At 30.4% G+C, this 13,368-nt stretch overlaps 1 protein-coding gene across 7 annotated transcripts; it reads left to right on the forward strand.

The window, feature by feature from the left end:
• The first annotated feature begins 8,115 nt into the window (after positions 1 to 8,115).
• LOC106772883 (putative pentatricopeptide repeat-containing protein At3g47840) lies at positions 8,116 to 13,262 on the forward strand. 7 transcript variants are annotated; one of them, XR_002669653.1, is made up of 4 exons: positions 8,116 to 8,384; positions 9,041 to 12,026; positions 12,326 to 12,365; positions 12,701 to 13,261. XR_002669653.1 is itself a non-coding variant. In XM_014659504.2 (2 exons), the coding sequence occupies exons 1-2, from the start codon at positions 8,219 to 8,221 to the stop codon at positions 11,101 to 11,103; spliced, it is 2,229 nt and encodes a 742-aa protein (XP_014514990.1). In that variant the 5' UTR covers positions 8,116 to 8,218; the 3' UTR covers positions 11,104 to 13,262. The 7 variants fall into 7 exon arrangements, 1 of the variants encoding a protein (XP_014514990.1); XR_001376645.2 differs by having other exon boundaries at positions 9,041 to 12,365; positions 12,701 to 13,262; XR_002669651.1 differs by having other exon boundaries at positions 12,326 to 13,262.
• Positions 13,263 to 13,368: the final 106 nt, after the last annotated feature.

Genomic DNA, 13,368 nt, shown 5'->3' on the forward strand with positions numbered 1-13,368 from the left:
AATATAAGGTTAAGGATTACTTAAGATTATAAGAACTTATTCTTATTCTTGTTTAAAAAGTTTTACCAATCTTTGTTCTTTACAAATATATTATTTATATATAAAATAGAGAAGAAAAGAGTGATGACAAATATTTTGTATTCATTTTGAGTCAAACTTAAATTCTTCTTCTTCAACCACTATTCATTCATTGTTGGAGCTTAAAATGTATTAAATTCTCTTAACTTAGCATTAAATGTGTGACTTTTTTGTGCAACTCTTCTTACACATGACACCTTATTGTTTCTACTTGAGTAAAGTGAGGTATGATACAATTGGTTGACTTTGTAATGCTAACATTTCTCCCTTTTTTATAAGTTGTTTGCATCGAACAACTTTTAAATGTTCTTCAAGAAATTTTGATGTTGACAAAACGTTACGAAATCTGTAAAATAAATATGAATAAGTTTGATGTGTATTGTGAAAGGTTCAAGACTCATGTCTTTTTGATGAAGTATGTTTTTCATTCATCCAAACAAAAGCTTATAAGGTAAAGAACATAAACAAACCATTTATCTTTGATTAATCATATTACTTGTTTCATACAAACTAAACATAACACTTAAGTCTAATATGATATAATACTCAAAGATATTTGTATTCCTAGTAAACTTTCATCCTTAACCTTTTCCATCACTTAAACTTGTCAAGAACTCCCTAAATTAAAAAATAAAAAAAGCAAGTCTCATCCCTTTATTCACATCCTTGTGCAAAACCTAGTTTCTCGAATAAATTGCGACCACCACCATATCATAGTTCATGTTATTTTAACTTTTCACCACCTAAAACTCACTCAAAATTCACAAAACCTAGAGCTTTCTAACCCTTATCATATCCACCTTCTTAATGAGTTTCCTCATACAACTAAAATTGTATATATTTAGACATTCGTTGACATGTTGGGTATCTATGCTTGAATCATATCTCGATGCCTACCATAAACAATGCTTTACAATGTGTCTATTTCTCATCTATATATGATAAAGTAATAAGAAAAATTAGTCAAAATTCCTATGTTAGTCCATCATTAATAGGTAAATGGTAGCATATTCAGTTCATTAACTATTCATGAAGTTTTACATTACCTAAAACACATGAATCAGTCAATCATTTAGATTTATTTATTTTACATTACAGATGTAAAATATTAAAATTTAACTATCACAATTAGAATAAAATAATAATAATTCAAAATATTACAGTTCATGAATTACATTACTTAAAAAGAGAGATATACAATAAAATTGTAATTTAAATTATAAATATTTATAAATTAAATTTCAAATATTCATTACAATTAATTAAGTAATTTAACATTAAAAATAAAAAATCTTCATTTATTATTAATTAAAACTTTAATAAAAATTATAAAGTTAAGTATTATATATATATATATATATATATATATATATATATATATATATATATGACTAATTGTACCGTATGGCTCAAATGGCCATGCGTAATATTTTATACTGAACAAGCTGGAGGGTCATAAAGGACAGGAAGCAACTAATTAGCAGGTGAATGTGGCAAAACCAATAAGCAAGGTTGAACGGTTAAGAACAGAGACGGTCGGCCATAGACGATAAACAGGTTTTTCTACAAGGATTAAGGTAAATGGTAATTATAGATGTTGGGCTGAGATTGAGTATGGATTAAGGTTTCACTAATCTCAAGCCTATGTCTAAAACTATAAATATAGGTCATAGGTAAGAGGTAGGTGATCGCATTTACTATGCATTTAATACTTACTCAGAATTCTCGTACTGACAGTATACTAAGTTAAGCATTGGAGAACCTTTGACAGGTACACTTCCAAACGGTAGAGCAAAAGCAAGGACATAGAAGAGCAGTTACCAAACGATATTCCAAGAGAAATTGTGTAGGTATTAGAGTGACTCGATCTCATACCCGAAACACTCTCAACTTCATGCTCACCAATTAAATTGAAAAAGAGATTAATACCAACAAGTGTTAGACCGTCGTTAACATATGAAGTCTAAATAACATGAAAGAAGTGTAATGCCTAATTGCTAGACTTGTGTCACTACAACTATTCAAACCTCTCAGTTAAAAAAAAAAATAGAAAATAGAAAATAAAACAAAAAAAAAAAAAAACAAGGCCCGTAATCCAACTAATGGAAAAGTCACAAACCTTCAAATGGGATGCTACAATTTGGAAACATCGGCATGCCGACTACTTCCCTATTTCGAAATCCAAACTTATTATTGTCTGAATAAAACCCTATCTTAAAGGTCTTGAAAAAAGTATGAGCTTGTGGGAGAAATTATAGCTTGATTTGCTTATAATATGTTAAAATTTGAGTTAAGCTAGACTAATAACTTACAATTAGTGAGAATTAAAAACCTTACTCCATCCCATCAAATTTTAATATTACCATTTTATTCTTATTCCATTTGATCAATTTTAATATTTTACATCTATAATGTAAAATAAATAAATCTAATTATTATCTTTTTATCCGAATGCTTTAAATTTTAATATTTTACATCTATAATGAGAAATAACTACATCTAAATGATTGACTAAGCCCCCTGCCTTTTTCGACTATTAGCATGCAGGCTAACTTAGAAATCAGACCCATTTTTCTCATCTATTTGTCATATACAGAATATAACGTTTGTGCATCCACACTTAAAAATAATAACTTTTACCAATTCATTGAATGATATAAGTTTTTAATCAACTATTATAACAATAATTTGTCCATACCATGAAAATATTTGGTTAAGCTATAATATAGAATATTTTTTTAAGATTAAAATAAGAAAAAAAATATTTATAGAATGAATTTTACAGTCATTTAACACTTTTTTTACAGTAAAATAATTAATTTTTGTTACAATTACTTTACAAGTTCTACTAACGAGATTTGTTTCATATTGCAATTATGTAATCATTAGTTTCTTATGACATTTAATATTATTTCATTTTTTTTATATAATTTGACCTTCAATTAATAACCAGCTAACAGTGTTGAATGCAAAAGTTTCTTTTGGATTACGCAACCTATTCGAATTTGATTCACTCTTTTGACCCTTCGGGTTTGCGGGGATGATAACTATTGTTGATTCTTAGAATTATGTATAACTTGCTTTTTTAAATTGTTTTCATTTGCCGTATACAATCATGTTATTGTAATAAAATAATTAACCTTTAATATTTTTTTACTGAAACTTATGCTTTTAATCATATTTATAAAGCCATCATCAATCTTCAAAGTTTGAAAAATTCAACTTTTTTTTTTCTCTTTTTATTTAATGAAGTTACTTGGATTTTTAAGTATATGTCATGTCACAATAAAATGGGTCGGTTATTTTATTATTGACGTTTTTTACCTGTCAAAAATAGGATAAATTGGACTAGTGTGAAAAAAAAAGTTCAAAAATTATAACTCTTTCTGTTATAGCGTAGATAATTTTTTTTAAAAAATTATTTTTAAAATTTGTTTATATATATATATATATATATATATATATATATATATATATATATATATATATATATATATATGAGCTATCTTGTGTAAACTCTTAAAATGTACCAAATTTTAGTTGATAAAAAAACTTTTATCCATCAAAAAGACATATTTTAAATACAAGAATATTTTAATAATTTTTATTTTTATTTAAAATAAAAAATTATTTAAATACCTTTAATTTTAAAATTTAGAATCCATAATATATGAAGATATTTTTGTTAACTAAGATTTGATACACTTTAAGAGGAAACATAAATTAATAAACCCCTATTAATAAACCCCTATTTATTATTATTATAAATTAATATGTTTTTAGTCCTTATACTTTAGGACGATTTTGGTTTTAGTCCCTCTTTCAAACTATAGTACAATTTAGTCCTTGAAAACTCTGTTTTTAGTCCTTTTTACCAAACTTTTTTAACTTTATTTGTTGTTTCAAACGCGTTTCTCAGTTAACATTGAAGCAAAAATGTGTCAAACAGTGTAAACAATCCAAATGCTATAATGTAAGGTGCTTGAAACAACAAATAAAGTTTAAAAAATTTGGTAAAAAAGACTAAAGCAAGAGTTTTCTAAAGTTGAAGGACTAAATTGTACTATAGTTTGAAAGAGGAACTAAAACCAAAATCACCCCAAAGTATAGGGACTAAAAACATATTTAACCCAAAAATTAATATTAAAAACATATTTAATTTGATAAATATTTTTTAAGCTTTTAATTAATTATTTAATATTTTTAACTAGATAATTTAAATAATAATTGAAAAATTTAATATTTAAATTATTTTTAATTTAAACATAAAAAATAAAAAATAAAACAGGCAAGTAAATCAAGATATATGGACTTGTCTTTATATAGGTTTCCTCTTCCTCCGTATATATGCATCCAGTCGTGGAGATAAAAGAAAAAAAAAAGTAAAAAAAATAGAGCAAAAGTTAAAGTTATTAAGTTGAAGGAAGATGAATAGAAAGAAAGCTTATTATGTTGGCATCCAAGACTTTCTTAAACTTTAGTTTTATTAAATTACATTGTTAAACATATAAAAATATGGTATTATTTTTGTCATGAAAGATCATAGGTGTTTATAATAGAACCTTAAACTTGAATTTAATTAAATCAAAATTGTCTATTTTTTAATAACCTTTATTTTTATCGATATCATTCTTTTTAAAAGGAAATTGCAAATTATTTAGCTAGTTATTTGTATTATTTAATCTTTCCGAAAAATATCAAAGTGAAAACAAAATTAATATGATACATTAAGTGTGTCTGACAGATTGTTGAAAGCTTAAAGCATCACCAATTAGATAATAGGTATAGAAGATTGGATAATGATATTTATACATCAATTTTTTTGACAACATTTGAATATTGATTACGTGTCAATCTGTGATTGGTAAAAAATTATTCCACAATAATGTTTATGATTATTATTATTTATTGTAGAGTAATTTTTTACCAATTATAGATTGACACGTAATCAATATTCAAATATTGTAAAAAAATTGTTGTCTAAATATTATTATCCTAAAAAATATAAAACTTATTTTAACATTAAGTATAGTTCTAGTAATTTCGTACAATTCTTTCTCTCAATAAAACGTTTTTATTTTACTATCCTTCAAATAGAAAAGTTCTCGTTAATTTTTTATCAATTATAGATTGACACGTAATCAATATTCAAATATTGTCAAAAAAATGTTATCTAAATATCATTATCCTAAAAAATATAAAACTTATTTTAACATTAAGTATAGTTCTACTAATTTCGTACAATTCTTTCTCTCAATAAAACGTTTTTATTTTACTATCCTTCAAATAGAAAAGTTCTCGTTAATTTCCCGATTCGGAAAGATTTTGAAAGTTTTCATTTTCAAATTCTCTTTTCATGATCATTTCCATTAAAAATAATTAATACTTTTTATTTTATTTTGAACTAGTTTCAAAAATTGAGAAAAAAATAAACACTTTGAAAGACTCATCCTTATATCTTAAAAACTTTATCTAGATCTATCTAGTATAATCATTATCAATTAGATCATAATATTTACCACTTAAAAATCCAGTTATAATAAGTCTAAAAAACTCTAAATGTATCAACTCAAAAAGGTCTTTATATAGAAATTTCATTTTTACTTTTAAAAGAACTTTTAACTTTGTTGAATTGCTTTTAGGTTGCATAAAAACAAACAAACTCAATTTCTTACTAACATAGGCTAGTGATAAGTAAGGTATTAATCCAAGGATTCAGTTCATGCTAAGTTTTAGAAATGTAAAGTTTAATCCTAGCTATAAATAACTAAAATAAGGTGGGGAAATAATAAAATTGAATTTAAAAGAAAGAAACCTAATGAATGATGCAAATGCATGTATCTACTAAGGCTAAATGATGAATGAGATGTAAAATGGTTTAAGAATGGAAAGGCATTATTTACCGATAAAACATATGCAAAGAAAGAAAAAGCATATAATGAATGATACATGAATAATGCATGTAAAGAAAGAAAGAAAATACTAATGTCTGCAAAGAATCAAGCTGTGGTTTTATTATTTCCAAAATGCCATATTTTTAGAAAATGGTAAAGAATAATGAAAAATGCAGAAAATAAATTAATTAATTTGTTTGATCAAAAATGGTAACATCTCATTTTAGTAGAATAAAACTACCAAAATAAAACATTACATGGATGATACTTTATCAGAAATTACAGACTATCGATGAAGAAGATCTTACACTTGGAGAACAAAACTCTATCTATGTTGTTGCTTCACTCTCAAACTCACACTGAAATGACTGAAAAGACGTCTTCCCTAAGCTCACACCATTTAAAGTGATCATCGCAAAAGAGAAAACACACAGACAAACAAAGACAAAGGCAAGGATAAGCTTGATGTAAAAACAAGTCATCATAAACTTAAAACATTTCATACATTTATCAATTGTAATATAAATCTGACCAAACATCTTAACATGCAATGACCTAGACTAGACTGTCTGGACTTAGAATGAATGTCGAACTATGGCGGGTTGTGAACTTATGGAGGCATTTACTGCTTTGCAAAGCCATTGCCAAATGGGTTTCACCTTGTCACCCTCACAAGGTTAGTTTGTACTGTGTCGTAGGCCATACTGGAAGCACCTAGACTAAGACCTCATACTACTCTCACCACATGCATCAGTCTTATCTACTTGAGAATGAAAGACCATTAAAGTGTCAAGATAACCCCTATGACTGAGCTACCTACATTCATTCTAACAACACTCGGAACCACACCAAAAAGTTCTACCTCGGAACCAACTTTCCCAACCTTGAAACCATTTGAAACCATTCCATAAAAAGTTCCTCCATGGAACTCTTTTCCACCATTTCCATTCACACATTTATCATCTCATGATACTTTGCATCCAACATATGAAATTGATAATAAAATTGTTTAGGATCACAAAAGAACAATGAAATATATGTTATATGTGTACGAGTGAATTTGGTTTAGATTAATCAAAACTGCACATTACTAGTAGTATTAATTGATTAGATTAGTAATATAATCAATTAAGGCAAGTCCAAATTCATATAAAGAAAAACAGGGCAAAACTATCTATTTTAATCTATTATGTTAATAACATAATTGATTAGCCTAAAGTGTATGTTTTAATCGATTAAGTTAGTCACATAATCGATTAGGCTAAAGCGTTTCTTTCAATCGATTAAATTAGTGTCATAATCGATTAAAACATAAACTATTGCCTAAACAATTATTGTGACTTTGGACACTTTCCTAAGAAACACATATATATAACTCCATTTGACCATTTGAAACCAAACTCACTTCTCTAAGCTACCTAAACTCTTTTCTACCTCTTCTAATTCCTATATCAACAAACTATCATCATGGACAAGTCATAATACACTAAATAGTAGACCCCATCACCTTAGATTACTCAAATTTTTTGTTTCAACTTTTCACTAATTAAACCTCAAAATTAAATTAAAAGTACCAAAAAACTCACCCTATCCTAGAACTAACACTTCCACACCAGATTTTTCTTATTTAAATATCTAGACAAGTCATAATATGTCTAATAATAGACTTCCAACTTCCCAAAGTAACGTACTATCCTTACTTCAAAATTTCACCACTCAAAACTCTAATTTTTGACAAAAACATGTAAAAACACACTCACCAACCATTTACGGCCTCTTACACCATATTTTTCTGGTTTGAAAGTTTCATAAGTCCTAAATGACTTCACAACTAACCTCAAATTGTTGTTTCCCTCAACCAACCAATTTCTCAAAACCTCACTTATCATAAATCGTCATTTTTTAGACTTAAAATCTAAGTATTTGACTCTTCTTCGTTCCAAACACTTTGACACTGTTTGCCAGATATAAAGTAATGTTTTCAAAATTTAAGAAATTATACTTGTAAAATAAACATGAATTATAATTTAATATTTTAAAATAAAAGAATTTTATAAAAAAAAAAAAAAAAAGTGGACGACAGAAATAGTTTGAGAAAATAGGGGTATTGATACAATCTATTGTTTCTTTCTATTCTACAAACAGTTGAGAAGTACTTCCATTAACGCCTTGAGAGACAGTGTGCTAGGTCGGAAGCAAGGCGCAAAGCCCGTTGTTTCAGGCCAAACAAACAAGCAATAGCGAGGATGCACCTTTTCCTCAAACACTTTAACCTCTTCCACCGAGACATTTGGCTGCATTCTCACTATGTTTCTTCGCTTGCACTCGCACTTCGCCCTCCATTTTCTGGCAATCCAAAGGCGGCCCTATACTCAAGGAACCTCGACTCACCTCTCAGTTGTTCCACTCCAGGTGAATGTGCGCGCTCATTATTTTTTGTTTTGATTGTTGAAACTGATCAAGGAATCGTCTCAGCACGGTCTAGTTTTTTTTTTTTTTTTTTTTTTTTTCGTTTTTCGTTTTTTGTTTTTGTTTTTTAAATTTTTGTTCTGTTGTTGATTAATATTATAAGTTGGATGAATGTAGAAATAGGAATAGGAACTATTTGAACTGCAGAACTTTAGGGATTCTAAAGCATGAATAGAATCCGACAAATTATATTGATTTGGGAAAAGATTGCAAGAACTGCGTAATTGAAGGTTTAGCGTGCCCAACTCTGTTTAGAGTTTGCTTATTTGTAGAAATGCCTTGCACTCACTAACTATTAGTGCCATAAAGAAAAATCTTGATAAATTATTCAGAATTAAACTGATTGGCTGCCACGTGGCTTCCTTATTAACTTCGTAGATGAAAGTTCTGTCAGTTTGTATGCCATTTTGAAATTCGTATGTTATGGAGCGTAGTGCTAATTGTTGTTTTACCTCCTACCCTTGTTTAGCTTATAATAGAAGATTTTTTATCAGGATGGTGTCATCTTATGCTGAGGGTTTCTGATTTTAAGTCAATTAAGCTGTTGAATAAGGAGACATGAATGGTTTTAAATCATATTTCTAACAATTTATTTACAGGAACTGCCACTGAATTTATCCAGCAAGCAAAACGAGAACAGCTAGCTCCAATTGTCTATTCTGTTCATAATATGATTGAAGTTAACGCTGAACTGAAGCAATTAGTGAAACAGGGACAACTTTGTAAAGCTAGGAATATGTTTGAGAAAATGGACCACAGAGATGAGATTTCGTGGACTACATTAATAGGTGGTTATGTCAATGCCTCAGATTCATACGAAGCTTTGTTCCTGTTCTCAAATATGTGGGTCCAGCCTGAACTTCAAATAGATCAATTCATGATTAGTGTTGCACTCAAGGCATGTGCACTTGGTGTCAATATTTGCCTTGGAGAATTACTACATGGATTTTCAGTTAAATCTGGTTTGATAACCTCAGTGTTTGTCAGCAGTGCCCTGATAGATATGTACATGAAAGTAGGCAAAATAGGAGAAGGTTGCAGAGTCTTTGAAAAAATGATGGCTAAAAATGTAGTATCATGGACTGCCATTATTGCAGGGCTTGTACATGCAGGTTACAGTGCGGAGGGACTGTGGTACTTTTCTGAAATGTGGAGATCAAAAGTGGGCTATGATTCACATACATTTTCCATTGCTCTAAAAGCTTCTGCTGATTTGAGTTTTTTACATCATGGGAAAGCTATACACACACAAACAATAAAACAAGGATTTGATGAGAGCTCGTTTGTGATTAATACTCTAGCAACCATGTATAATAAATGTGGAAAACCAGATTATGTCATGCAATTGTTTGAAAAAATGAGGATGCCAGATGTAGTTTCCTGGACAAATCTTATTATGACATATGTGCAAGTGGGTGAAGAGGAACAAGCAGTGAAAGTGTTTAAAAGAATGAGAAAATCAGATGTCCCTCCTAATAAATTCACTTTTGCAGCCATAATTTCTGCCTGTGCAAATCTTGCTATTGCTAAATGGGGGGAACAAATACATGGTCATGTATTCCGTCTTGGTTTTGTTGATGCTTTGTCAGTGGCAAATTCCATCATCACTCTTTATTCAAAATGTGGGCTGTTGACTTCAGCTTCATTAGTGTTTCGTGGTATAACTAGAAAGGATATTATATCTTGGAGCACTATAATTGCTGTTTATTCTCAAGGAGGTTATGCAAAAGAAGCTTTTGACTATCTATCATGGATGAGAAGGGAAGGGCCAAAACCAAATGAATTTGCTATTTCTAGCATACTGAGTGTTTGTGGAAGCATGGCACTTCTTGAGCAAGGGAAACAGGTGCATGCACATGTACTTTGCATTGGCATAGATCATGAAGCAATGGTTCATAGTGCTCTTATTAGTATGTATTCAAAATGTGGAAGTGTACAAGATGCGTCAAAAATCTTTGACAGTTTGAAAATGAATGACATTATATCATGGACAGCCATGATTAATGGATATGCTGAACATGGTTATAGCCTAGAGGCCATTGACTTGTTTGAGAAGATTTCTAGAGTTGGTTTAAAGCCAGACTACGTGACATTCATCGGGGTTCTGACAGCATGTAGCCATGCTGGAATGGTTGATCTTGGTCTCTTCTATTTTTTGAAAATGACTAATGAGTACAAGATCAGTCCTTCAAAAGAACACTATGGTTGCATCATTGATCTTCTCTGCAGAGCAGGGCAATTGAGTGAAGCTGAGCACATAATACGAGCTATGCCATTCCATATTGATGATGTTGTGTGGTCTACCTTACTCAGGGCATGTAGAGAGCATGGAGATGTTGACCGTGGAAGATGGACAGCTGAACAGTTGCTTCGGTTGGATCCAAATTCAGCTGGAACTCATATTACTCTGGCTAACATATATGCTGCCAAGGGGAGATGGAAGGAAGTTGCAGATATAAGAAAGTTAATGAAGTCAAAGGGAGTAATAAAGGAAAGAGGATGGTCTTGGATTAATGTCAATGATCATTTAAATGCATTTGTTGCTGGGGATCAGGCTCATCCACAAAGTGAACATATCACAACCATTCTGGAATTATTGAGAGCAAATACAGGAGATGATCAGCTGGAAATAAGATCTCTTCATGAAGATGTTGAGGTTTAGCAGACGGCTACATTCTGTGTCATTATGGGAATGCTCAAAAGTAGTTTTTTTTTTCTAATTTCCAAATTTCGTAGATTATTGAGAATTGGGTTCCCTGTTCTCATCATTTGAAAACATATAGCTTGATACGGGTTCTCCAAAAACTGAGTTAGACATTTCCAGAAGATCAAGAGTTCTTTCTGAAAAAGCAAATTAATGAAAAAGTTTGCTTAACAGAAAAACAGTATCTGATGCCAGAAGAGTCCAGCCGGAGAGAACTTATTGGATCTGAAATTGAGGCCAGGGTTACCATTCTCAATTATCAGTTTGCTGAAATTAATGATTGTGTAAGTGCCATGATTATATTCCCAAGGAACTGCTGCGGTGCTAATCCAATGGACTGACCTACCAGCATTTCAAGCCCCATGGGAACCCATGAAAGCCATCATGAAGCAGTTTCCTTCTTTTCACCTTGAGGGCAAGGTGACTCTTTTGTGGGAGACTATTTTTAGGCCTTTTATAAGTAAATATTACAAGAGGTGAACCATAAATTGGGTTTTGAATTAGGACCGAATTGTTATGGTTATGGTAAGTACAGGCATCTTCTGTAAATAGTTGTATCCTTTCTAATCGTAAGCAACTTTTCAGAAATACAATTTTTCTCCGTTTACTTCTATCTTTCCTTTCTGCTGTTTTTCTAATAGTACTGGTCATTTTAAATTGTACAGATGGCAATAATATCTCTATATTCCACATAAGGATCAACCTATTTGAGCATTGCTCTGTGGATAGCTGATCAATGGACTCAGGTACCTTTGAGGTCACTCATAGTCGCTGACCACAGCCACAAGCCTGCAACCCAGCCCAGATTCAGCTCCGATGGATTATTTGGCTGTGTCTCTGCAAATGTACAAAAAGGGAATAAATGGGAAAATAAAATGCAGGTGATAGAATTTTATCATTATTGATTACTAATGTCTGCCAAAATATCAGTGAATTATGAAATATGGATGCTGCTGCTGACTGGATAAGGGATTGATAATCTATGGATTATCAATTCTGCCACTAGGAATTAGCGCATATATGCTCCAGTAAATGGTCTTAAAGAGGTTGACTATTTAACTCTTTACTGATTATATACGATCTTAATCAGTTCATGCAAAAGGGAGTAATTTCATACCAAAGTAGTTTTCAACTGGCATTATTATAATGGTTTTGATTTATCATTTTTTCTTATATTCAGTATGCCGAAGATTTTGAATGAGTATTTGAACATTATATAGGTAAGTCTTGGAATTTGGGCACTTGTCTTTATTCGTACATCCCAGTGAAATTATATAAAACTGTTGCAAATTGATATGTTTGGAACATGAACATTGTTCTCTACCGTATATGCATGCTACCCAAATATATAAAGTAGCTTTACATATGAAAATTGATGTATCTAACAGCTTTGAGCATGATTGTGTCTTCTTGCATTCGGCATTTTAATTTCCGTGCTTTGTTTCTTTCCACAAATGGTTATTATTTTGTGATCCTCTTATTCTATAACTACCTTCTCTTTGCCTGTTTATATCTTACTTATCTTACCTTTTCAATTGTAAATATGCATGCAAAGATAAAACGTCTGTTGGATCAAGTGAGTTGATGATGACGCTGGGGTGCTGTTATCTGTCATGTCTCGGAAGTCTGAAACCAGAAATGCTATGGGGAGATTGCCCATACCGAAGATAAAGTGTTTGCCTTTTAGTTAGCACAGGTTTGGAATGAAAAAATTGTTTGTAGGAGACATTCTCCAAATATCATGTTTGGTAATTAGTTGTAAAAAAGAACTCATAATGCATTAAAGAAAAATGTTCATGACAAGGGAATGCTCCTTACCTTAGGCGTACCTTTTTCTTTCTTTGGAGAACTCACGAAATATAGACAAATCTAAACATGAAGTTATGAACATTATTCAAATGAAAGTAGTTGAAAGTGCAGAACTATTGTACACTTGATATACAGGTAGACAACTCTAGAAATGAAAAACATTGAAAGTACACCTTTTGAATCAGCAGTTAAAAAAGCCTCGGTGATAAAATCTGAACAGGGAACTCACCTGCTTAAGAAGCATTCAATTATAAGATACTTACATTTGAAAAACTTCAAAGGAGTCCACCCTATATGTAAAGGCCATAAGGTCATTAAAAATCTTGTTTAGTGCTGTTCAAACTGTGACTTAAAGGAACATTATAAAGTTGAACGAAACCTCTAGTAGGAGATAAACTTAGAGTTATGGAACAA

Source organism: Vigna radiata, chromosome 9 (genome assembly GCF_000741045.1).
Source record: "Vigna radiata var. radiata cultivar VC1973A chromosome 9, Vradiata_ver6, whole genome shotgun sequence".
NCBI classification, from domain to species: domain Eukaryota; kingdom Viridiplantae; phylum Streptophyta; class Magnoliopsida; order Fabales; family Fabaceae; genus Vigna; species Vigna radiata.

Bases quoted from the DNA above. Each gene is read 5' to 3' on its own strand.
- LOC106772883 (XM_014659504.2), top strand. From the start codon at position 8,219: ATGCACCTTTTCCTCAAACACTTTAACCTCTTCCACCGAGACATTTGG. The intron at 8,385-9,040 runs GTGAATGTGCGC...ATTTATTTACAG, and splicing joins TCTCAGTTGTTCCACTCCAG to GAACTGCCACTGAATTTATC.